The sequence below is a fragment of the Trachemys scripta genome, chromosome 17 (assembly GCF_013100865.1).
Source record: "Trachemys scripta elegans isolate TJP31775 chromosome 17, CAS_Tse_1.0, whole genome shotgun sequence".
Taxonomy (NCBI): Eukaryota; Metazoa; Chordata; order Testudines; family Emydidae; genus Trachemys; species Trachemys scripta.
This window is the reverse complement of record NC_048314.1, coordinates 21,648,194-21,674,222: the sequence shown is the minus strand read 5'-3', so window position 1 is coordinate 21,674,222 and position 26,029 is coordinate 21,648,194. Positions and strand designations below refer to the sequence as shown.

General features: G+C 44.2%; 1 protein-coding gene across 1 annotated transcript in view; it reads right to left on the bottom strand.

Moving 5' to 3' along the window:
- DAB2IP (DAB2 interacting protein) overlaps positions 1-24,802 on the bottom strand; it is a 328,611-nt gene extending 303,809 nt beyond the window's left edge. Inside the window, exon 1 of the mRNA XM_034793817.1 lies at positions 22,523-24,802. Coding sequence (XP_034649708.1) covers positions 22,523-22,580 — 58 coding nt within the window. The 5' untranslated portion in view covers positions 22,581-24,802. The remainder of the gene's footprint in view (positions 1-22,522) is intronic.
- Between the last annotated feature and the right edge of the window lie 1,227 nt (positions 24,803-26,029).

Here is a 26,029-nt window from a genome sequence, read left to right as displayed (position 1 = left end):
GTCCTGTTGCATACAGATACAGATTGAGCAGAGGAAATCCCAAAAGCATAAACACATTTTTGAGAGTCCCACAAAAATAGCAGCTATTAAATTCTTAGCTTCTGGCAACAAAATAAAGGATTATAGAGAAAGCCAGATATAAATAGCAGTGATAGATCTATAGAGATAGTGGTAATGTCAAGGCAAATGTACAAACACTCTGGCTTGGGGCTACAAATATCGAAACCTAAGCAGCAAATCAGTGCAATGTACTGAGCCAGGCTCCTGGCCCCAAACATTGCATTGAGGGACCCAGGTTCTTTGTGGTTTAAGTGACAGCACGCTCACCGGGAGCATATGGTAACTAATCAGGCCAGAACAGTGATGGAGGGGTGGGTACGTAGGACAGTCATTGAGCTTCGCTTTGAGAATAGACAGCTCTGATAAACATGCATTTTGGTGAGCATGTGCAAGCTTGTCATTTTAACCAGACAACATGGCTTCCTGGGGTGAAATTAACAAAATTTTGTCTCCAGTCAGGCAAGAGTGTCAGTCTGCCAAAAAAACCCGACTCTGAGATTGACCATTTTTACAGGCATTTCACAGAGATAAATGGCTTGTTTGCTCCCAGAAGGAAGATTTCGTTGGGGGAAATTAGAAGGAGAGGGGATAGGGCAGCAATGACGCCAAACGGAGAAGGATGGCACAGTGGTTAGGGCATTAGCCTAGGACTCAGGAGACGTAGGTTCAAGTCCCTGCATGGCACACGCTCCAAGTGGGATCTTGCGGAAGTCACCTAAGGTGTGACTACACCCCGTTGTGGACTCAGCTCTGTGGCACCTGGGCTTGTCGGTGTTTCCAAGCCTGTGCTTAAGCATTCACACTGCACTATAAACCTGGGCTTACAGTAGCTGGATTGGGATCTCGGCTGTGCTAACTCATCCATACTGCACTACACAGACCTGCAGCTTCAGCTGCGTCCACACTGCAAAATGACAGGGCTTGGACTCATGTCACAGCGGGAGTCGAGCTCTGACCCACCCTATGTAGCGGGTCCTAGGATCCAGGTCCTCAGTGCTGATCAGACTGATCTGCGGGTAGGGCTTGGGTTCAAACCCCAGGCAGAGCCCAGCCTCACTGTACAGTGTAGACATACCCTATTCTCTCAAGTCCACTGTTTAAAGGTATTTAGGCACTGCAATGCTGAACGCAGCAGTGTCTAACTGGTTTAGGAACCAAAATCCCATTGACAGTTGAAAGGCTCCTGAGTGCCTAAATCACTTTTGAAAAAGGAGACTAAGGCACTGCAACACCAAATACAGCAATACCTAAACAACACCTCTAAAAAGCTGGGCCTCTGGACCTCAGCTCCCTAGCACGGCCCTAACACCAGACATGCCAAACCCACGGGGAAAAAAGCAAAAATAAAAAAGGTTGGGCTTATTTTTGGCTTAATTGGCTTGGGAGTTGCTTGTTGGCTAGTAGCTTGTTGCTTTTTTTTTGGGATCGGCTCCCGGCAAGCAAGGGGGGGAGGGGAGGGAAGCAGGGATAAGGGTCAAGCAGGGGCGGGGGGGGGGGGGGGAGGGGCCAGGGGGGCACAGCAGGCCCGCTACAGTCCCAGACTGCACGCCGGGGGGAGGAATCTAGTCACATAGTGTGTTGGGGGTCTCAGGGATTGGCCATACGGGGCCACCTCAGAAGCAGAAAACGCAATAAAAAGCGTTTTGCTTCCTCACCCACCGAGGAAAAAGGGGATTTTCCACCAACAGTGAATGTTGGGGTATTATGGCAGGAATTTTTTGGAGGGGAGGTGGAAAAGCTGGGCACACTATTCCAAATAGGGTGTGAATCTCGATTCCCAGAATGAGAGGCTCTAGTCTACCCTATGCAATGAGGCAGAGCGGAGTTAAACCATGACGGAGTACCACGCCCATGAAGGCAAATTTTCTATTGTGTGCGCTGGGGAGGAGGAACAATATATGCACGTGGTAAATAGCAAGTGAAAATAATATTGTCATCAGCTGTGTTTGATTGGCTGAGAATGTTAGAACTGGCTGAAGATTTTCTGATGAAACTTTTTTCAAATCAGAAAATGCAGATTCATCTAAACAGAAACTGTTCACGGGAAAAAGTAAGTTTCATCAAATCCTGGCAGTCAAAAACAAATTTGTTTTTATAAACTTCAAAATTGTTGTCACATTGTGTTTTGACAGTTTCAAAATTGTAAGTTCCAATTTGAAACAATAGTTTGTTTCAAAATACAAAAGTCACTCACTTGTAACCAGAGTTCTTTGAGGTTCACCTGCAGATGTACCCTTGGGATAATGTGCTGACCAGAGCACCTCTGCATATTTCCACTTATGGGTAACGGTCAGAGCCACTCAAAGAATTAAATTTACACTTAAAAAAAAAAGTTTAAAAAAAAAAAGTGTCAAGATTGAAACTGCAGTGGGTCGCAGGCTGCATTAAAAAACGATGGGCGTTCAAAAGACTTGGGTCCAAGGCGGGAGCTTGGCTGTAAGGGATTTCCCCCTTCTTGTTTATTATAAACGGGACTCTCTGAAAAGCATAGGTTGGAGCAAGTCTTAAATATATAAACCCCTTGTTCCTTCATCTTATAAGCTTTATATTTATTTTAGAGTTTCTCTTAAAATATATAGTGATGGATGAATGTTACTCAGACAAACTCAGCTTAAAACACAGTGCAAACTGTAACATAGCATCAAGGAAGAGTAGTTAGAAAATGGCTATTTGTCAGAAGAAAAGTTACACTAAAGCCTGCAGCAAACCTGATGTATTAGAAGTACATGCTATCCGTGTTCTGCAGGTTGCCATTTAAAGCCTTTACTAGAGACCGATGACAGCAACACTGCATAATCTAGGTTACGGAAGGAAAGCAGAGATTTTATGAAGGGTCAATATTTCAAACACTCCCTTAGCTGACCTTGCCTTGCTCTGACACAAGTGATTGGTTGAACTCTACCTTCATAAAGAAAGATCACTAATTAAAGTGAAAAAAAAAAAAAGTATCCAGCAGCACTATGCAGAGCTGAAGCAACATGCTTAGCACACTGGGGGCCTGCCATCACCTCCACTCCGAGGTTAGGGTCAAGCCTGTAGTTTCAGGCAAAGCGAGATGGCTGCAGTTTGATCCTTAGCGATTATCATCAGTCCACACTAGCAGGTCATCGTTATTCAGCATTTTAAAGGCAAAAAAAAAAAAAAAAAAAATCAGATTCCACCTCTCCAAGTCAGGGTAGAGTTGATTCGGGTTCGATTTCAAATGTGGACTATTGAAAATCCAGCCTTTTTAGTGCCTATTGGTGTGTTTCATTTGAAAATATCATTACACAACATTTTTTGTTAAAACAACAAAAACAAAGTCTTGAGACAGTTTTCTTTGCATTGACAGTGAATATACATGGTGATCAGCAATCACTATTGTTTCACTAGTGAAACTTTTTTCTTTAAGACCTTCAGTACAATATTTTTGTGCAAGAGAGCAAAACTCCAAAACAAAGCTCGCTATCACTCCAGTCCTGCTCATTTCACAGAGCCGATTACACAAGTTCTGAAGCAAAACACACTATTTGATCAACTCAGCCATTGCCGCAGGCAACTGTTCATTTACATATGAGGGCTTTTCTTCCCAAACAGACAAAACCTGATGCATTGGGGGGGGAGGGGGAAAGAGGGGCTAGTATTAAAATACTGAGGTCCCCGATCACTTACCTTTAAAAGCACGTCAGATGTTTGGAACTAATATCCCGTAGTAACTCAGCCATTTCATGTTGAGGGCTGGAGCCAAAATCAACAAGTTTTAAAGACATGCAGCCTTGTATACCATGCACTCTGTAAACCAGCAAGAATCCCAGGCAGAGAACAAGAGGTGCAAGCTCCTCACTCTTCCAGCTAAGCAGAAAAGTTTTGCAGTGAGAGGAAAAGAAAAATCCAGCCCCAACTGAGAGACTGGATCAGAAACAAGAAAGAAAAGCTTGTTCCCCCTTGTTTGTATTCCTGGCTAAAGGTGCCTCTCCAAGCAAAATTCACTGAGCCTCTCAACTCCTCACAGCAGATGGTATTCACACATTATACTCTAACAGCAGCACTCCCTGGACCAATCAGAGAGCAGCACTCAAAAGCCAAGCACTTCCCAGACCCTGTCTCTGATACAGTTTTCAATAGCTAGAGCAGATGAATGACTGTAGAAAATGAATAAGCATGCAAAGTAAAACCACCCCTCCCTCCTCTCTCCCCCCCGCCCCCAGTTTAGAGGCACAAGCTGCCACTTCAACAATGCTGGGTGGGTTCTGTGCTAACTTCAAGATAAAAAACGCACCTGTTTTATTTTCATAAATCCCAAACAGCCACCACGTTTCCCAAACCTTTTGCTGCAGTTTCTCAACTGATTCTTGAGTTAGTAAAGTCAAAGTAAGTGCATAACCTGGGCATTTTGTTCCACCCAATGCATTCAAGAACTGTTTCCAAAAAGCCTGGGAAGTCACATACTTAAATTAAGTGGTAAAAGAGGCTGCTTAAGGGCCCCAATCCTACAAACACTTACACAAGAGCTCAACTGCACACACAAGTGCTTCCCTTGAACTCAGTGAGATTACTCATGTATTTACAATTAGGCACAAGTATAAATGTTAGCAGGATTGAGGCCTAACTTTCTCGCCATTATTGCAAAGCAGCAATATTATTTGCAAAACAATCTCTCCTGGGCAGATCAATGCTTCCTTCAATCTTGTTTAAGATTGACTGTGGATATTATAAAATGCAATACTAATAAATAAAAGAACAGATGAGCTAATGAATTAACAAAGCCTTGCTCTCACTACAAACATTCAGCTGAAACTCCTTAAGGAGTTTCTGTTACTTTAGGAATGATCTTCACACAAAAAAATCTCTTGCGTGTGCAGCACAGACTAGGGCAGAACACAACTGGTCATGCTGCTACCCAACAGCAGGACAAATACACTCAAGAATATTCTCTGCTGCAGGGATCATTTGTAAACCAACGCAGACCCTCCCTCACCCAATGATCAGTTTGGGATACAGCTGTGAAACTAAATTCCTCGTGCTGACAGCTGCAGCTGAGTAGTAAAGGATGACCTACTAAACAAAGCAAAGTTACTCATGGAAACAGACTTCCACTCTACAGGCAGGTTTCACCCTTGCAGACAATAACGCCCTCACGACCCTCCAAAACATTATTGAAATTCTCTAGATTCTCATGGCAGAAGAGGTTACAAGGAAATAACATGGTGTATAAGGTCCCTGCAGAAATTCTATTTCTATTTCTGCAGTGCAATGAGTGGAATTAGTTAAAAATCAGTAAAGTTGTTTGGGGTGGGAAGCATGCTCCCTCCCAGGATCTCCCTGGACATTTTCAGATCCCTGGCTATAGCTGTAAATTGATCCTGTGCATTCCTTTCTGACACAAGAACCATGCAAAATCTTTAGGGATTCTCTTTCCGCCACGAGTAATGCTGTAATAGCACTTTTGTAAAATACAGGACCAGTTGCATGGCCAGAAAAATATTGTGTGCTTTTTTGTTTGTTTATTTTAGGTCACACACCTATTTTTTCCTCTCTGGAAATAAAAAGACAACAGCATTAACTCCCTGGTCTCCTTTCTCCAAAACACCCAAATACTTCTATGTTTGTAAACTGCCAAATCTAGATTTAGAGGCATGGAGTTGCTGTTTGGGTTGTAACCATGCAAAGGAGCCTTTTACCACCTAACCACCACACAGTGTGCACTCTCTCTGGGTTAAGGAAAAAAACAACACCAAATAAATACAAGCCTTCATGAGAAACAACACAGTGTGTGCATGACTTCTTCTGCAACTGCTGCCTAGAACTGCCCCAAAGCCCCAGGGCAGGCATCTAAAGGGGCAGTACACAGAAAATAGAATCGTAGCTGGAGGAAAACTGACATTGCTTGAACATTTTCTTTTTTTGGTAAAACTTCATTTTGGAAGGAATTTCCGACCATTTGTATTCACAGCAGCTGCTACATTCACCCCACTAGTGAGTCCTAAAAGAGCAGCCAAAAAAAACTAGAGCCGGCCCTGGCCAGAGACATGGGATAAGGCACTTTCTCTGGACCTGTATACACAGGAACGGATGTATCTTTCATATAGAGAGGGTTCTCCAGTACCAGACCTACGTGCTTTCTCTAGAGATGTTTGAGTGGAGCAGAAGTTTAACACGACACAGCCCCAGCTCCTGGAGTGAGATAATTATGGGAGAATATCAACGTTCATTTAAAACAAATGACATGGGTACTCCCTGCCTGTGGAAGTTCCAGCTAGAGAGCTGTGCATGAAGGCTTGCACAATCAGGCCCCAGGAAGAGAGGAAATGTTGTGTCATCACTGCGTAGGTCCCAATCCGGCAAGTTGATGCAAAGCGTGCAGACCCACATACCCATCCAGAGCACCCATGAATTTAACAGGCAAAAGGGTCTCATGTGGATCAGCTTGCAGGATCAGACCCTTAGTTATTTCAGAAAAACAAACCCTAGAAGCAGAGCTCTAATCAGACACCCACTTTATGCAAAAGCCCATCAGCTGGGAGAGAATTTGACAGAGAATCATACCCTCATGAAAGCATTTTTTATTATGAAGCAAAATATCAAGCTGCTTGAAATTACTCTCTGAGTCACTATGCAAGGCCACGTGCTTCAAGCATTTGTAATTTCCTGTAGCTTTCATTAAGACAATCCAAGTAAAGTTTCATAATGAAAGCAAGGAGATTGTGATTATGTTGCACACTTCATCACCACACTAAACGAAGAATGTGGCAAGTCCTTGGTAAAAAGCCAAACAACAAAATCAGCTCCTCGAAGCTTTGGTGCTTCAGACAGGGAATGTTCACAATGCATGTTCCAAGTTCAGGTCACTTCGGTCCAAGATTACAAGAGGTGATTTCTTGGGAGACATTAACATAATTACTATACTCACTTTCCATAAAGAAGTGATTAGATGAACCCACAATTCCTGTACAGCTATTTGTCTTGAGTAAGTCAGACGAAGTTGGTTTGGTAGGGAGGATTCATGGCCATACCTAGTAATCATATGAAATCATTTTGCTAATAACAGAGGTACCTTGATATAATTTAGTTTTAATACCATAAGGTGCTCTCTCTGAACAGAGTGACAGCTAGACCCATCTCTAGCCTGCTATAAATTCCAGGGAAGAAGATTCAATCAGAGAAACTCAGAGTTCTTTCTACATCACACAAACTTTTCTAGGAATTAATGGAAAGCTCAACGTGTTTAAATAGAAAAGCCATGGAGGCACAGTAGATGCTTAGGAGGAAGAATGCAAGTAGTGGCATTCCAGGGCAGCTGACCAATGTGGTCAGACCTAAAAAAAACCTGGTTATTCACCTTCTCGTAACCGTTGTTCTTTGAGATGTGTTGTTCACGTCTATTCCAATCGGGGGTGTGCGCGCTGCGTGCACAATTGTTGGAAAGTTTTCCCTTAGCAGTATCCGTCGGGTCAGCTGGGGAGCCCCCTGGAGTGGCACCTTTATGGTGCTCAATATAAGACCCTGCCGAACCGACCCCACTTCAGTTCCTTCTTACCACCAGTGATGGTCATTGGAACAGCGTTCTCTTGCCTCGCAAGTGCTTCCCTTAGCTTGTTCATTAGGTTTAGTTTAGGTTTCAGTTCTTAGTTCTGCACAGTTTAGAGTTACAATTTTGGTTAGGGACTGTGGTTCTACCTATCCCTTTCCTTCCCTCGGTTCCAGGGCATGCCTCGGGGCCAAGGGTTTAAACCATGTGGGACCTGCACTCGAAGAAGAACAGACCAGTTTTGATACTCCTGTCCCACCATGTATTAGTAGGTTGCATCTTTAAGAGTAAAGATTTCAAAAACAATTTTTGCTGAACCAGAATATCAGTTTTTCAGTTATCTGACCTGCTCCGATAAAGACTGCAGGGAACATGCCTGCGGCTGAAAGCCACCACCACTGCCCCCAAGGCAGCATCCTCTGCTCTGCCTGGAGAGCACCACAGACAAAAGGCACATGTGCACCCCACAGGCAGAAGCTGTAAACTAATCAAGGCACTAAGGATGATTACTGTCATTTGTGTCCACCCACATAACATCCAGAGAGCTCAGCTGGTTTCTGTTGAGCAGTGAATACTTTATGGACACATTCTTTGGCCAGTACTTGTATTGCCTGTTAAAGTAAAATTCTGCACAATTTAGAAGAGGAGAAAAATTGCAACTTGATAACTGACTTGGAGGAAATGCAAATTCATCTCACTGATGGCTGTGTTGCATTGGCCCAACAATCCAAGCTGAGTGTGTCTGCTATTAATGGAGAAAACAGTAGACTGACACAGAGGAGAATTGTTGTCCTTTGTTTTGAAAACCCCTCCAAGGATTTTCAACCTCACAGACACTGGCTCTCTTCACTTCTACCCCAGGCTCTTCACGCAGTTTCTGTACTAGTGGTATAAGAGCCACCTTCTCTGTAACATCTAGAACAGGGGCCCTGCCACCCTGCATCTCATTGACTCCACAGCTGTTTGCAAATCTCAGCTGAAAACATCTCCCACGTCTGCGCTTCAGCATCTCTCACCCGCTCTGTTATTTGTATTTTAACTCTGTGAAGAATTTTGAGATATGGCTGGTAAAGTCTGTCTGACAAAGCAAAGCAGGAGGATGCTGACCACTTTCTGTGTCTACTTTACATTGTTACATATTTTTAAAGTGAATTTAGTGCAGGCGAAAGGGCTTGGATTTGCAGCCAGCATGTCTGAAGTCCACCAAACAGGTACAGCACAGGTTGCCTCCGTGCTAGCATCCTAATGTATCCTCAGTATTGTAATGCTTCTATCCACTGGCAGTGAGGTCACTGAGTCATTGTTGACGTACATAGGTGAGATGGTGCATTTAGGATCTGCAGTTTCCTGTTGGAGTCTGTTTTTGAATTTTTGTTTGTTGAAGAATTGCTACTTTTAGGTCTGTTATTGAGTGACCAGATCTTAGTTTTCTGAGTTTAACACCGAGACCTCTGTGTCTCACGAATGGCTCTGGCATAGTCACAAGCATCTCAGAGCTAGATCAAGAATGTTTTCAATTGTGATTTAAGGATTAATAACGGACACTAAGAGTTAGCAAGAAAAAGCTCCAAATCCTGCCACCTGATTTAACTGAGCACACACACTCCCTTTGCTACCAACTCAAACAAATCCCTTAGCACGGTTGTAGACGGTTTCATCTATAAAATACAAGACCTTTTATTTTGTATACATTTAGCAACATCCATTCAGCTGTGTAATGTGCTTCTTCATAAGGGCTGCAGCAGCAGAGTTTTCAGGTGCAGCTAACAATGTGCTTGTAACAAAAATTAGCTTAAGAATGTTTTGATGTCCCACACTTTGGGTCTGGGACAGGGCAGGTCTGTGGGCTCCAGAGAGATGCCTTCCTGATGTGGAGGAGTTAATTTGATGTAGGGATTCAGATTCTGATCCCGTCCAACTCTCTGTTGCCCGTTCTCCTGCACTTCCTTCAAAGTATATACATCCCGTATGTCGCTGTAAGAAGTAGCCAGATAGGCCACTGCAGTTGTCATTAAGCTGCATACCATGGCTACTTGGAGTGTGACTAATACCATTGTTTGATTCAATTCCCCACTGAACTTGGACGAGAGACTTCCATGGGAGATTAACTTGCTGATGCCAGGTCTGTCTGTGGCCTATTAAATCTGACTTTCACCACTGACTTCAATAGGGAGTCTCACGGGCATTAGGAGCTGACAAGTAATTCTAACGATTGAATCCAATGGGGACTTTTTACAAGGGCAGTTCTGCAGATCCACTAAAAATCTGCCCCAACAGCATCTGTCCCAGACAAAAAGGTCTCTGTTATTAATGACAGTCACCTGAAATTCATTCCCTGGCTCACTAAGCAGGTGTTTAGAAAAGAACTGCATTGCAAGGGTCACATCTTTGGGAATTTGCCCTTTGCAGATTTTATGCTGTCTAGCAAAGATCTCTCCATCCATCTTTCATCATTTATCTCACCTAGCAAACGTGATCAATTCAGGGTGCATTTGCCTGAGTAAGGATTGTAACATTTAGAACTCCAGGTTAGGAACAGCCAGTGCCCTGCAACAATCTCTTTTGTTTTATAATATAGGTCATGATTAATTCAGCTTAACATCCTAACTCTCCCCTTGTCAGCTGCTTCCTGGACGCATCATATAAAACCACAAGCACCCAGTCTACTTCCTGGGCAGAATCGTTAGCACGGTCCCTCTCCCTTCAACAGAGTCTCTCCTCTTTTGCTCCAAGGCTCTCACCCCCCATTTATCTACGGTATACTACGTCTGCCATCTATTAAAACCAAATGCACATAGTCCGCCAAGGGCCATTCCACCAGCCAAAGTGACCACAATTGATGGCGTAGCGAGATCTGGCTCAATTCTGCAAATCCACAAATCTCTGGGGCAGCCCCACAGGTACATCAGGTAGAGTCAGAGTGTGCACCCTTTCACACTTCAATAGAGAGCTTAAGAGCATGGTGTGCTGGGGTGATTTTGTCTCCCCTCTCCCTCCCCCGCAGGCCATGCCACTGTTGAATATACTGAGCTATTAAAGGGAGGATAGATCTCTGCGAGACTGACATTTCGCACAAAGTCAAACCACTTTATGCCTAGGATTTGGCACTGACAGCGCACATGGAATGTGCCAATAAGACAGTCCAGGTTTCTAACCCATGTAGCAATACAGGTAGTATGCAGGTTTGCTAGATCCTGAACTTTGTTTTCAAAGCAAAGACATTTTTGCATCCATAAACAAGACAAGAACTTCATTCAGGAGGCCATGAGACGTATTAGTCAAAGAACTTGGTTTGCAGCCCAGGTGGATGAACTCATCAACATTCTCATGGTATTTGACCTCAGGGGTTCTGGTGACCCAGCTCCAAGGTTCTGGACCCTGGTCTTCTGCAATGTTAGTCTATAAAGTGCCACAAGACTCTTTGTCGCCTTTTACAGATCCAGACTAACACGGCTACCCCTCTGATACATCTCAGAGACCCTAGAGGGTGGGGCTGAAATGCTCTAACTTCTCCACAAGCAAACCGGCACTGTCGGTATAGTTTTGGTTGGTAAGCATTTCTTGACTAACCTTGATTCCAACCTGTGGAGTGGCAAGTCCTAATATCCAGTTGATAGCTCAGCAGAAAGGTGTTGTGAGGAGAATGCATCCCCGCCACACACCTGAGGCCCAGGTACTATTATCCCAGGTACCTAAAGGATTTAAATTCATCTTTGACTGCACTGCTCCGCATTATTTAATGTCTAGCACAGTGATACTCAGACTGAGGCTCTTTAGCTGCAAGTGGCTCTATAATTTGTCTCCTGTGACTCTTTGCAGCACATGATATTAAAACACTGCGTGATTTAATTATCAAGCGATCCAAGTTGTTAACCAATCAGGATGCTTTTACTATGTTACTGACCAATTGTAGTTGATAAAATAATAATACTTGATCAGTCATTTTGGCTGTGAGAATATATATAACTAAATATTTCCCCATCATACTGTTTAAATATGAATCTATAGTACTATAGTCAATGAAACAATTAATTCAACTACTGTGGCACTTTTGGGTAATGTTGATCGCTAATTTGGCTCCTCAACCACTGAGGTCTGAGTACATTATTCTAGCATCATTTGTACACTTGAGAACAGGGCATTAGTTACCATGATGTAAGTAACAGCCAGGCAGGGCACTTTCCTAGGTCAAGACTTGGGTTTGACTGCATGCTTGGCCATTGGCTCAAAGGGAGACACTTGATCACATTACGCAATGATGGCCAACTGGGTGATATGAATGAAGTGTCCCAACTCCAGGATGATGACACCCAGCTTCACACACTGCTTGAGGAGAGACCACCTCACCTTCCATCCTCGGGCACCTCTTGCGGGCTCCCCATTCCTTCCGAGACCCAGTTGGAAATTGTTATCTTTCATAAGGCTGGTCAAAAATTTCCCATCTAAGATGTTTTGCGTTTTGACAAGATGCAATTCATCATGGGGAGTTTCTGCTTCCTGCAGAAATCTTTGACTTTTTGTCAATATAAAACCCAAACACTGAAGTTTTCCACCAAAAATGTCAATTTTTTAATTTTTTTGGCAAAAAAATTAAAAAATTTTGCTAAAAACCACAGCCCCTCCTACCACGTCTGTTTTTTGAGCTTGCTCCCGTCTGCCTCCCAGAATACCCCATGCTCTCCATCCACTTCCACCCTCACTCCATCTCCTCCGCTTGTCTAGCACAACCCTCAGCTCTGTCCCCTCCCATCTTCCCACTGCTGGTGGGAGAGCTTCCCGCTGATCAGCCCTGCCACCTGAACAGCTCTCTTGTTCTCTCGACCTCAGCAACTCTCCACCTGATTTCAATTCCCAGCTGAAAACTCATTGAACCTCATCTCCATGTATCTACTCTTATGGATGATGTAACTCTTAACATTTTGATCTAACTCTGCAGAGCCTTTGGGGACACAGCTGCTCTATAAGTCATCACACATTACTGGGCAGTGCAATTATTCACTGCAAGAGGGCCTTGCAGACCTTGGTCAGTAACTTTTCACCATTCATGGTTGGTGCTCTACCATTCGGACCACTGCTTGCTGTGAGAGTTCCCATGTACTCCATATTCATTCATGTCTACTTTCCTTCCCTTCTCTAGCCAATTGACAGCAACTGCTCATCCATGCCCTCTGATGTGTCGACAATTGCAATCTCTTCTTTCACAGCCACAACGAAAGCAAGCCTTCTCCCACATAAATCTATTCAAAACACTGTTGCAAACATCTTCCTGGCTAGTTGCTCCATATCACCTCCACTTTGTGTCTCTCCCCCCCCCCCCCCCCACACAAGCTACTTGTCTTGGCCCTTCGTGGCTTAGTCCTGCCTTACCTATTATCTCTTGTATGATGCAGAGCTGTTGACTTGTGCCTCGAATCCCACCTGACTCCTGTCAGTCTTCCTTGCCCATTAGTCGCATTTTCCAACAAACCCCTTTGTGATTTCACCCTCCTGCCCCTTAAGCCTGTGTGGAGCTCCAGCAAAAACCTGCTCTGTCTGATTCCCTATCTGCAAAGCTATCTAGCTACAGATACAGCATGGAAAAGACCCAAGACAGGGAGTCAGGAGAACAGGAGTCCTAGTGCTGCTTCTGTCACTGACTCATGGAGCAGCCTTCAGCAGGGAGTCTTGAGGAGCCTCAGATTCCCCACCGGTAACATGAAGCTGATATTGCTAATCTCCTCCTCACTAGGGGTGTTTTGCAGCTAAAGCCATTAAGGCCCTTGCCGATGCCTGGATGGGAGCACGGCTAAGTGGAAAACATTGTTACTGTAACATTCCGACCCACATGATAACCCAGCGTCTGTGCTCAGACACCTCCTTGGCAAACACCCTAATCAAACATGATAAAGAATCTCATGGTGCATTGTCTGGAGCTAAGCCATATTTATTTGCTTGACATCCCCAGTGTACAGGACATTTGCCAGAGATGGAAGTAAAACCATCAGCCACATTCAGCCATTCAGGCCATCTGTGGAGAAGGGGGCTGTTGTCCAATATCTTCGCTATGTGCAGTACATGATGATAACCCTCGATTAAAGGTCTGAAGGTCTTTAATCATCTCATATATCCATACCCTTCCTTAAAAATAACACTGGTCTGGCCTTTTGCCAGGCTTCAGGGCTCTCTCCTGAACGAGGACTCGTAAAAATTTCTACTGCAGCTTCTCCGGTTTCTGTCTGTGTTGTCTGTGCCTGGTGCCTTATCAGTTGAAAAGCTTCTGATCTATAAATAAGACCTTGGTGTGTCAGCTGTGGGCTTTTTAATACCTTGGCATCTTTGGTTCCCAGAATATCCCCATCCTCTCTCATTTAGCAGAAGGCAAGAACAAGAACATTTGACATCTCAGGCTTTCACTCACTCACTCTCTCTGCACCATTGTTCTGGAGGAGCCTTTCCATTCAATGTCCACCTACAACATACACTCTTAGCTAACATTAGTAGCTGTTTTGGATGGTGGAGACCAACTGATTGGTTTTTCCTTTTGATTATTGGAATTTATTTTGTTGGTTTTGTTCATTTAAGTGTGGGTCTAGTAATCGATAACCCACATAACAGCCAGTAGGGGGTGCTCTTCCCTTCCAGGCTGGGATTTTGAATCCAGTGCCACCACCTGGTATGGGGGCAGGGAACATGTGCTGTAGCAACTGTTGTGGGGGCCTCAGTAGCGGTGCTCTTCCCTCTGCGTCAGAATTGAAGCAATGCCCAGGCTGCTGGAGTCTTTTGGATACCATATAAAACTGAGGCCTGGACCAGTTCTAGTTACTAAAGATCTGTTCGTGTTTTTCCAAGAAGAGTGAGGCTGCTTGCCTTGGTTGTCTGGCCAAATCCCAGTATGGGTGATTATATTCCATCCACCCATCTTCCCTCATAGCTTTAACATATATAATGTTCCTTTGTTTCTTGTCCATAATCTGCCAAGGGTGCTGTTATAATGGTTACTGCTTCCTGCTCCTAGGTAGCTACATTTCAGTGGTGTGTGACGGGAACTAATCCCTCTGTTTAAGGGATTCTGTAAAGGCGCTGGAGGCATTATATATAGATAGAGATATAGATTAGATAGATAGAGATATATAGATCTATATAGCTATAGATAGATATACATACACACACACTATGTAATCTCCCTAACTCTTGGTCTCTTACACTTCCCAGGAGTTCTCTGCTTCTTTGATAAAACTACTATGGATCCTTCAGTTTCACCACATACTGTAAATTATACTGAAATTAGCAGGTATTGCTCATATCTATTTTTAAATCCCTCTCTTTGTTGCCAACTGGAGTTTGGGGACAATAAAGGATTCCAATTACATCCTCCTGTCTTTTTGAAATGCCTTGGATTTTGTTCTACTTTTCATACACTCACAGACATTTCAGACCAATTACTTACAATTGCTCTCCCAAAATGTTCACTGCCCTCTATTATTTGCCACATACCTGGTTCTTTTCTTTGGAGTAAGTCCAAACTGGCCTGTTAACTTGTTGGCGGCTCAGCAAGCAATGTAGGACAGCGGGCTAGTATTAGTCCAGAAACACACACCTGTTAGTGGCCAGGCTGCAGCTATTTCAGACAATCACAAACATTTCCCCAGCCAGGACATGGTGATGGCATTTAAATTTGTCACCAGACTTTTCTGTCAGCAAACACCCAGGATCTCTCTTGGACTGGCCTCTTTTCAGGATTAAGAATACTTTTCCGTGGGAATTTTTTGAAGCCTTTCAATCTTGCCCGAGTGCAGCCTGCCATAAGCCAGACTTTTTTCACGTGTATTTCCTCTCCATACACACCAAGCTGATGATGATAATCAGTTGATAGTACTTTCATCCAAAGATCTCACAGACATGCAGAGTCGCTTGGTAAAACAGTTACTTTGGCTACTGCTGTGTTTTAGAGCCTGGAGGAGCCTGATCCTGTGGGTACTGAGGACCTTTGTCTCCCATTCTCTTGGAGGGAAGTTAGGGTCACTAAGACTTTGTAGGATTGGGCCTTAAATTAAGAAGGAACCAGTACACTGGGACACTACAGATGGACCTATTTGGGGCTGTGGCCAGGTGAAGTAATATGGTTACCGTTCTCTCTCTCTCTCTAAACAATGGTGGTATCACAAAAAATATGCTTCCCAAAATATACCGGTTCCCCTTGTGCACATAACACTAATCTACCTCCATCCAGCCATCTCTGCTCATTTGTCTTCTGAGTATTAAACTGTGTCTTCACTTCCTCTGCTCCAGTTCTCCTACCCTCATGCATATGATTCTTTATCTCTCCCAGTACTCAGAGGCAACAGATGATGTACATGGTACTAGAACCTGAACAGAAGGAAAACGTGCATAACTGTCTCAACTCTTCATTGTTCTCGGCTTGCCTCGGCCTTGAAAATGTGAACCCATAGATGTTATAATGTTTGAATAGTTTAAAGAAAAACACAGCTAAATCTTGTAATGCTTTTGATAATGGAACATCAGCAAACCATGCGCTTGGATAACAAATTTCCCCAGAAATACCTTCAGTAAATCTCTCCTGCAATATTTAATGTTTTATGCCAAAAAAGAGTCCACTGCAAACAAACAGAAGCAGAGATTATAAATGGAAGGGGGGGATCAATTGTTAATGATCTGTGTCGAGTGCCACATTACAGCACTATTTAATCACTCAATAGTAGTGTAACATGCTTATTCTTTCAGCTGACATCCCTCATTTCTTTTTCCCATTTTTCTCTCAGCCCTGTAGGTAACACTGAGAACGGAACGTCTAAAAATATCTAAGAAAGGGATTTAGCTCCTAAGAACGTTCCTTTCCAATGTCCATGCTACACAAAAGCTGAGCCCTAAGCTTTCGTTATATAGGGCATGTTCAAAGGACACTGTCAAAGATCAGAAGCCCCAAATTTTACATAACTATGTTTTCTTATAGTATTTTGAAAAGAGCATACGGTCCTGGACATGGGGTTTTGCCCATGAACAATATTTCAGTGCTTTTATCCCCTTTTAAAAAATCTTAGCCAGCAGCCTCGCATTTGTGAACAAGCCTTCATAACAAACCAGCATGCACAGTCCAATGCCCATAAGCAACCCTATAACAACAAACCAACTTTCATGCCGAACAAAGTTGAATACTGTGCCACTCTTAGAGAATTACAGCACAGTTGTTAATAGATCCCATGGAATGTGCAACCTCCCTCAAATCCAATTTCTAACTCCAACTTTTCTCCCACATTCTCTGACAATGCCAGGCTCCTAACTCATTATTTAGAAAGAAAGAAAAAAAACAACAACAAAGGACCAAACATGAAGGTGCTCTGTGTACAAACTAACTCACAACCTTATTCTGTGTAGTCTTTCCCCTCCCCTCCATCTAATGGCCTTTCTCGCTGTGTCGTATCTAAATCTAACCTAACTTACCTACTCCTCAGAGCAGGAGCCGAGTCTTTGTTCTCTCTGAAAACCGTCATCCACATTCAGCATGCTATAAACAAATGTTCTATAAACAATAACAACAATAATGTTGCTTCCCTATGCAAAATCCCAGGATGGCAGCCCTACAGGAAACGGCACAACTAGCATCTCCAGACAAGTGCCTATAGAACACAAAAAACATAATATTTAGAGGCTTCATGCAATTTCCCCAGAGCCAGGAAATTTAGAGCTGAGGAAGGATTGCTCCAGAGTGAGTTTAGTTCATCACAGTGATAGAAATTTTTTTTTTTAATGGAGATATCCCATCTCCTAGAACTGGAAGGGACCTCAAAAGGTCATCAAGTCCAGCCCCCTGCCTTCACTAGCAGGACCAAGTACTGATTTTGCTCCAGATCCCTAAGTGGCCCCCTCAAGGATTGAACTCACAACCCTGGATTTAGCAGGCCAATGCTCAAACCACTGAGCTATCCCTCCCCCCTAATTAAATTAAACAAGCTATTTTGGGGCTTGCAAATTCTCAATTTCTGGTAGATGAGGAGGAGCTTACTCTGTCAACGTTTATCACTTTGCCCCACCACCACACAGAACAAAAAACAGTGTTGGCTTAAAGGTATTGTTCTGGGGATGAGTGTGTTGGTCCCTCTTTCTTTCTCCCTCACTCTCAGATGGTTGACAGTGCAATTTGGGGGGGGAAATTCCAAGTTCTGCTCACTTCCTCTCTGCTCTGTCCTTGGAAGCCCATCAGCAGAAAGTTCCCCTGAAGAATGAGATGCCTGGGCTCACCTGCCATCCTCACACACACACACACTTTAAAAGGGCTGCTTTAGGTCAGAACAATCCATCCTCCTTTCACTCTCACATGTGCTTGCTTCACTGGCAGCTCACCCCAGCTCTCCAAATCAATCACCTCCAGCAGAAGACCAAGTCAGAGTCAATAACACATTTACCTTTTCTAAAATGGACAAGTGAGTTCAGCGTCCACAAAATTGAAGGGCCAGGAGTGCTGGCTTGCATCTGGTACTGGGTAGGGAGACATTGGGTAAGCTCCCCCCAAATCCAATGCTCTGCCAAATACACGTCAGCGTTAAAGCTCAACACCTCCTCCTGTTCCAGTCTCAATCCCCCACTCAGCTCTGCCAAACGCATCTCAGTCTTCACCTACAGTATCCCGGATTCCCTGCTATTCCAGTCCTTCACAGGTTTTCATGTCGGTCCTGATCAGCAGCAACCTCTGCTTTTCCAGTCTTTGGGCCCACCCCCAGCTCTACTAATGCATCACTGAGTGTCACCTGGGATGGGAATACATGACGGCCCTAAAGAAAGGCTTGAAGAGTCTAAGTTAAGTTAAGAATAGCAGAAAAGTTCAGTCAAGGCTGTTAGTCATGTAGTACACCCAGGTGTGTGTGTATTTCAGGGGGCTAAGAAAAGCAATAGATAGTGTGTACTTCAATACCTAGGAACAGTGGTTGTCATAGTCTGACTTTCCAGACTTTGTGGGCTTATATTTAAGTCTATGGGCCATATTCACCCAGGTTGTAAGTGGGTATCATTCCACTGAATCCAATGGCTGAATGTTGCCCACAAGGCTGTTTACAATTACATATTTTTACAAGTACATTCTATGTATTTTAAAACTGAACTAGTAACACACAAAGAAATACTGCCAAGACTCACAAGACACCAAATTCAGAGCGATGAAACCAATGTACCACTATCCAGTGTAGCCTCATAAACTGTTACCCACAGAATCAGAAGCTGCAATCAATGTACAAGGTTCAGATACTTTGCAAACAATGGCATAGCTGTAACATACAGAAATCTTCAGCAACTCGTGAGTGTAGCTGCAGGCAGACAACCTCTCCTGTAGCTGCAAATGACTGCAGCCCAAGAGAGGGAGCTGCAACACTGACCTGCCATCTCTGGCAGACAGACAATTTAGGGTTATGGTTTCAGAATCAGCACATTCCTCGGGCAACATGTGTTCCAAGCAGAGTTCTTTGCACTAGAAGCAGAAAACGATTTCAGTATGTTTAAAAGCTAGAATTAGCAACCAACATCAAATGGCAACAACAAAATCCTCCTTGAGGTTCCCAAGTTCCAGAGAGAAAAGGCATGTGTGTGTGGCGTGTGTGTGTTTTTCAGAGACCTGCACTTTCAGATCTCCTAGCCTCATGGGGAGGACTTTGGACGCTAGTGTAAGAAACATGTTACAGCACTCTATGATCCTCTACACAAACACAGGGATGGTATCAACCATATGTTCAAAGTACAGCAAGTCCTACAGCTGAATGGAGAACAGTAGAGGAAATTCAGAAGTAAGTAACTTGGGTCACTCACTAGTTTCTATTTTATTCCACTCATTCTCTTATGCTGCGGCAGCTTAACACACTCCTTTCTGACAGCATTATCACAATGGACCATCCCTTCTCAGGAGTTTCAATTACAAGGAACGATATACCTGTAATGACTCTTCATTGAGAAGCCAGTAGCCTAACTTGTTCAAAAGCAGCTCTGATTTGTGGGAGAGGAAAGAGAGAGCAGACTCCTCAATGCTGAACAATCCCATCCAGGCGGCATAACTAGATTAACTCACCCTGGCACTGCCAGGGAATGACAAGGCTGCAGGAAAGATCAATTCAAGAAGATATTTTTCCCATATATTCTTCAAATTGGCTTTTCCTGCCATTAATGATCCATTTATTGAGCAGGAAACAAATGACTAAATCATGAAATGATTTTGGCTTCACCTGGAATTCTAAAGTGCTTCAGACTGTAACACTTGTCTGATAAAGACCACCAGGTGGTTCAAAAATAGTAAAACAGCTTCCCTTCTTCCAGGGATGAAAGGGTTTCCATAAACATTCTTGGTGCCAAAAGAGACATCTTTACTGGAGAGAGGCAGAGATGGGTCCAAGTTATGACTGCTTCCTGAGGCATTAAGTGTCACATGACAAGGGGAACACATTCGTTTTCAGAGTCTGAGTAAATTTATAGCAGCTCAGTTGGTTTTTGAGAATGAAAGGGACAAAGGAGCCTTCCCAAGAATTATGGCTACAAGAAAAACTTCTCCAAGGAGAGAAATCTTTCTTCCCAAGCACTCTGCTGGGAGCACTTTGAGGAGTGGCTATTGATGGAGTTCGTGCAGAGTAGTGCCTGGTATGTCACAGTAACTAACTACCCCATAAGTCCTGATAAATAGTTTGCCTGTCACTCCCACAGCTGGGGAAACCAGCAATGCAAGATCTCCTGTCCCTGACCTCATAACCGAGACCATGGCTTACCCCATTGGCTTTATCCTACAGCCAGGACAGTTTAAGTCACAGAAACTGGAAATAATTTAAGCAAAAGAAGTGGGTAATTTTTTTTTGGCAGTCTAGGATTCTCTCTGGAGGCATTCTTGTATGGTGCCACGAATGCTTAACAGTCCCTAATTCCTCAATTTGTGAACACTTCCCAGTGTCTGCTTCCTTGTTCAAATATTCTGTAGCAAAACAATTTTCTTCAGAACTTGACAAAAACACTTTACACGTCTCCAGAGAGAAGAATGAGAATATTGTTCATCTTAATATATTCATTCTATATTTAGGGAGCTATTATGTAAGAAATTCATATTTGACATTATCTGAAAAAAACAGAGCTAACGTCATATTTCCTGTAGAATTAGGGACATTCTCTTTGTGGTTTTTGAAGCCCAGATTCCAATGTTGGGAAAGGCAAGACTTGTGGTACTTTCAGTAACACAGACCCAAATTTCAGAGTAGCAGCCGTGTTAGTCTGTATCCACAAAAAGTCTTTTTACAGACCCAAATCATCTTCAAACTCCCACTATAAGGAAGGAAACTTGGATTCAGTTCTATGTCCCAATGAGAGAAGGTAAAGTTTATTAAGGTGTTGTACCTCTGCAACCGGAGAGAGTCACCACTGGTCCGCACTAACCCCCCACTTCGAACTAAGATATGCAACTTCAGTTACGTTATGCACGTAGCTGAAGTTGAAGTATCTTAGTTCGAACTTACCGTGGGTCCACACGCGGCAGGCAGGCTCCCCCATCAACTCCGCGTACTCCTCTCGCGGAGCAGGAGTACCAGCGTTGACGGCAAGCACTTCCGGGATCAAGCTGGGATCGATTTATCGCGTCTAAACAAGACGCGATAAATCAATCCCAGAAGATCGATTGCTTACCACCGAACCCGGAGGTAAGTATAGACATATCCATAGTCAGGTGAAAAGAAGGAGTCTAGAATATCAAAAGGGAAAGGCATGATTATCTCTTTTAATCTTTAAGTGCAATTATCATCACTTGAAACTAGGGTGACCAGACAGCAAATGTGAAAAATTGGGACAGGGGGTAGGGGGTAATAGGAGCCTATATAAGAAAAAGACCCAAAAATCGGGACTGTCCCTATAAAATCGGGACATCTGGTCACCCTACTTGAAACATCCCTGTCGTCAGTCCCTGACTATTTTAGCCCAGCCAACTTCAGTGTGGCACAGAGCCCCAAATAAAGCACCATTGCCCACCCAAATCTGGCCAGCTGACTGCTTGCATAGTTTAAATATTACCTCATTCCCTTAACTACATTCCTTCCACACCATTTTAGGGCCACTGTGGTATTAATACTGCAGATGGGTCTCACTTGAGGACTCAGTTTTCCCCAGGGAGCACACCGAGGAAAATCTGCCATTAACCTTTGAACCATATTTTTGCAAAAAGCAGGGAGTGAAGAGTTCAAAATGTATCCAGAAAGGTACCAAATGCACATTAAAAAGCCAGAAATGAATTTATTCTAAAATCATCATCTTAAAAACACAACTTTAAAAAAAAATGGCAAATAAACTGTAGCGCACAAAGCAATCCATCCATTCTATTAAAAGGAGAAAAATGGTTTGCAGTGACAAACAACTTCACACCAATGTTATGCAGATCATCTGCCTTCCGAGGTACCAGTCACAATAACATGCAGCATGTGGGATGCTATAAATCCAGGGAAAGGTTGCAGTTTTAACCATAGACTTTAATTCCAGGGTAAATTCCTCTGGTCTCCATCTAAATTTATCTTCCTAACTAAATTACCCACCGCACTGCCTTTAGCAAAGCTTCCTGCAGATAGAGTTTGTGAATGCTCCGTTTGACAGAACAGAAGGTACAAAGTTGCATTCTTTTCTTATTGGCAAAAATTCCTCCAAACTGCATAATGTAGTGTGTAAGTTCCTCTTCTATCTGCAAAGTGTCTAGGACACAGGCTGATAAGAAAAAGCACTGATTATGCTTGATCTATTGCTTCTTACAGTATCCTGCACTTTTTAGCAGACTGTGTGTTTATCTCCAACATTTCCTCCCCATAAACAGATTTCTAAGATAAAGTAAAGTACATTACCCCATCCTCTCCACCTGATCCATGCAGACGATAGTAAAAAACACATGCTTAACCCTGCCTGAAGTAGGATGTGTATCTCAGACACTCTTCCTCCCTTTTCTTTTGTATGTTTTCTACTCCTTACCATTGGAGTTGTCTTGGTCCAAGGGATTATCTGGCTCCATTACTTCAAATAAAAGCATCCAACATGCAGTTCTCCATGCAGCAGAGCATAAAATCACAGCAGTTGCCTAAGCTGATTCACCTGATTTATGAATTAGTGCTGCATCCATAAGAGGCTGTGTTTCTTCTTTTGTATTACATCTGGCTGCTTTTCCAACTAGATGGCTGGGTATTACAGCATGCAGGCCCCTTTCCAGCATTCTCTTAATGCATTATATTTAAAGTAGCAGTAACCTTTTTCTCCCCCCTCCCTCCCCACCTCGGACTAAGTTAAAGCAGCATCACTAGGCTGAGCTGGCTGAGAGTGGAGCACATTCAGAGCAGGACCTGCGAGCGTTTTCCAGTTCATGTTGCTGCATAAAGAAAACAACTGATACAATAAAAAGTGAGTGAGGTTTGCTACAGGACTGTGTGCGCAGCAGAGAATCACACCAAAACCCACAGGAAAGGTCTGCAGGGTTTGAGGAATGCCAGTGCTCAGCCTCTGCCACTCAAACACAAATTGAGTGCCCCACTCCAATCTTTTGGAATGCTGGATCTCATCCAGCACTAGCCTGCTCCCTGACTCCGTTTATAATGAACTCTGCCGTTCCCCCGGGTCCACGCACTGTCTTGGAAAGGAAGGAGGCTGTTTGCAGACTGAATAGAGCAGCCACTGTCGAGTAGGGAGGGAACTCAATGACAGCACTGGGCAGTTGCTACACGCTGCAGCAGGGACCTTCTACAGTGACCTATATTCACCTCCCTTGGCAAGCCAGCAGCCACTCCTAAATTGGCTCTTCAAAGAGCCTAATGCAAACAGGATTAGAAGGGAGCAGAGGCTATGCTCAAATCATGCAGCAGGCTAGTCCAGCGCAACTGCAGCCTGTCTCGACTGAGGCAGTGTTGTCTAATGGTTAGATCACAGGATTAGCCATCAGAACTCCTGCGTTCTGATACTGGCTGTACCAATGAGCCACGGTGAGACCTCAGCCATTTCACATTGGAAAACTGAGGCATAGCAAGTCAATCAGTAACATGGGTACTGTAATATCTATCTCACAAGGACACTGGGAAGTTTCAACAGTGAGGTTGGTAAAGTGCTTCAAGCTCTTTGGATGAATGATGCCAGGGAAAATGCAAAGTATGTTTATTTTGGTACAAGGGCTACGTGGCCCCTGCTGTCTGTTTGGGAGTTACAAATGGTTCATTGGCCCCGAAGACCTCCTCTGAAAAACGATATTAACATAAACAAATCAGTGTGTGTGTACCAGGCTGCTTGGCAGAGAGCTAATTTCATGCTGCCCAAACCCCACTGGAATTTCAGGCAATGGATCCTGCAGCGATTGGACCTGGGGCAATTCTGCATCCCAGAGTTTCAGGGTCCCTTTTACTTGGATCCTAGAATTCAAACTCCCCCGAGACATCAAGCAAACCCTGCCTTCTCTTGCTGTAAGGCTTCTGCCTTCGTCTAAGGCAAGGATAGCTCTACATGTCTGTAGTTGATTTAGTGCCCTTGGGAATAGGTAAGGCGGTAGCTGTGGCACTCTGAAACTGGATAAATACTGTGGGCTCCCTAGGTTTGAATGCTTCTGCGGGGTGCAGTCCTCAGTAGCACATGCTGTACACTCGTATAACCAGTGCTTCCGAGCTATTGAGTCCCGGGGCTGTATGCTGTAGGCGGACAAATGAATGGCTGGCTGAAGGGAGAAAAACACACAGCTCTGTATGTACTAGGTTGGTGTGACTGTACTGTAATTGTACCCTGCAGAGAAGCATTTCATTGCTGTTCTCATGGCTTATGCCATATTAGCAAAAACTCCCCTCACATTCCCATTTATTTGCTGATAAGCTTCACAAAGCATATGGCCCCTATTAACTAATGATCTCTGCCTTGGTCTAAATAATGTTACTGCAAACCCTATATTCTCGCTCCAACTTCCCACATTCCCTACGCTCCTCACAGCTTCCCTCCTTACTGCTCTTTTCTACTTCTCCCACTCACTGACGTAGACCACGCAACCTCCCTCTCTCCACCTTCCCCCAGCCCACATCCTCTGGAAAGTATCCCTGCAACTATGGGAACACACCATTCTGCCTCTTAACTCTCCTCTACCTGCTGTGTGTCGTCAAGACCAAATCCTGGCCTGCATATCCATGACAGAAGAGGGGTATTAATCCGACTGACACATCTGTTGGCTCTCTCCACACTGCCTTGACAAATCCTGAGGCTGGTTGGGGAAGGGGTTGGGAGAGGCTTGGGGATCCATGGAGTTCCCATCTCTCTCTAACCAATGTCTGCAGACAGACAGCCCCTCCCCCCCACATCAATCACCAGCACATTCTGTCCAGCCCCACAACAGTCACAGTTTGAAATCCTCTCTTCTTCAGACCTTCATGACAAACACTGTCCCGGAGCTCACAGGGCCCTAAGCAGCACTCGAGCAGACCCGGAGCTCAGTGAGAGGAACGACTCCCGCTCTGAGATCCTCCATGGTGCAGCAGCGCTGATGCACAGTGCACCCAACTGCTTTTCGGAGACACATTTGAGACATTTTGTTCCCTTTGTGAAAGAACATGCCCAGACCCTGCTCTCACTGCAGTGAGGCAGGAATAAACCAGCCCCAAGCCCACAGACTGAGATTTAAGAAGACCCAAAGGGCTGACAGGTGCCAAGGCAATGAAGGCAGAACTGGAGCCATTAGCTAATGATGAGTTTCCTTGCTGTATTACAGAACTGAAACTGAACAAACCCCCTAGATTCACCCCCTTTCACCCTCCCGAATTTGGGTAAGGGAAGATCAGGACTTCACAGCTTGGATTCATCTCTCCTCTATAACTACCTGAAGCCGGGGTAATGTCCACTCCTTACACTGTAATTGAGAAAACATCACGATGGAGCAGAGCCAAATGCTCGCCTTACACCCAGCCCAGGTTCCAGGAATGCAGCTGCAACATGCTACCCCCTCCCCTCCCCAAATTGCATGAGCAGCAAAGTACTGTACCTCAGACAATGATGACCCCCCAAAATCCAACCTCGCACCAGCCACCGAACTCCTGCTTTGAACAGGACAGATACAAGATATTCTGACAAGGATGCGAATTCAAAAAAATCTCTGGATACTTTAACTGCATGGAGGAAATTTCCCAACAAAGCTTTTAATTATCTAGGGCCCCACTCTACAGCAAAGCATGATTTATGCAGTTTTGGCTGTGAAGTTTCCATGGGTCTTTCCCAGCCCTGCTGCCTACGATCAGGATCCAAAAGTTATTCAGCCTTGCAATGCCCTGTCTCTTCTCACCCATGTTGCTGAGCGCCTGGGAGCTGGCAGCAGAAGCTGGAGTCGCACTCTCAATTGCCCGTGTAGTCACAGTGGATGTGCTCAGCCAGGAAAACGCCACATACAATGAAGCTTTACTTGGCAGAGTGTTTTGCATTCACGTCACCCCAACAGGATTTGCAGGACTAAACAATAACTTTTAGGAGAGA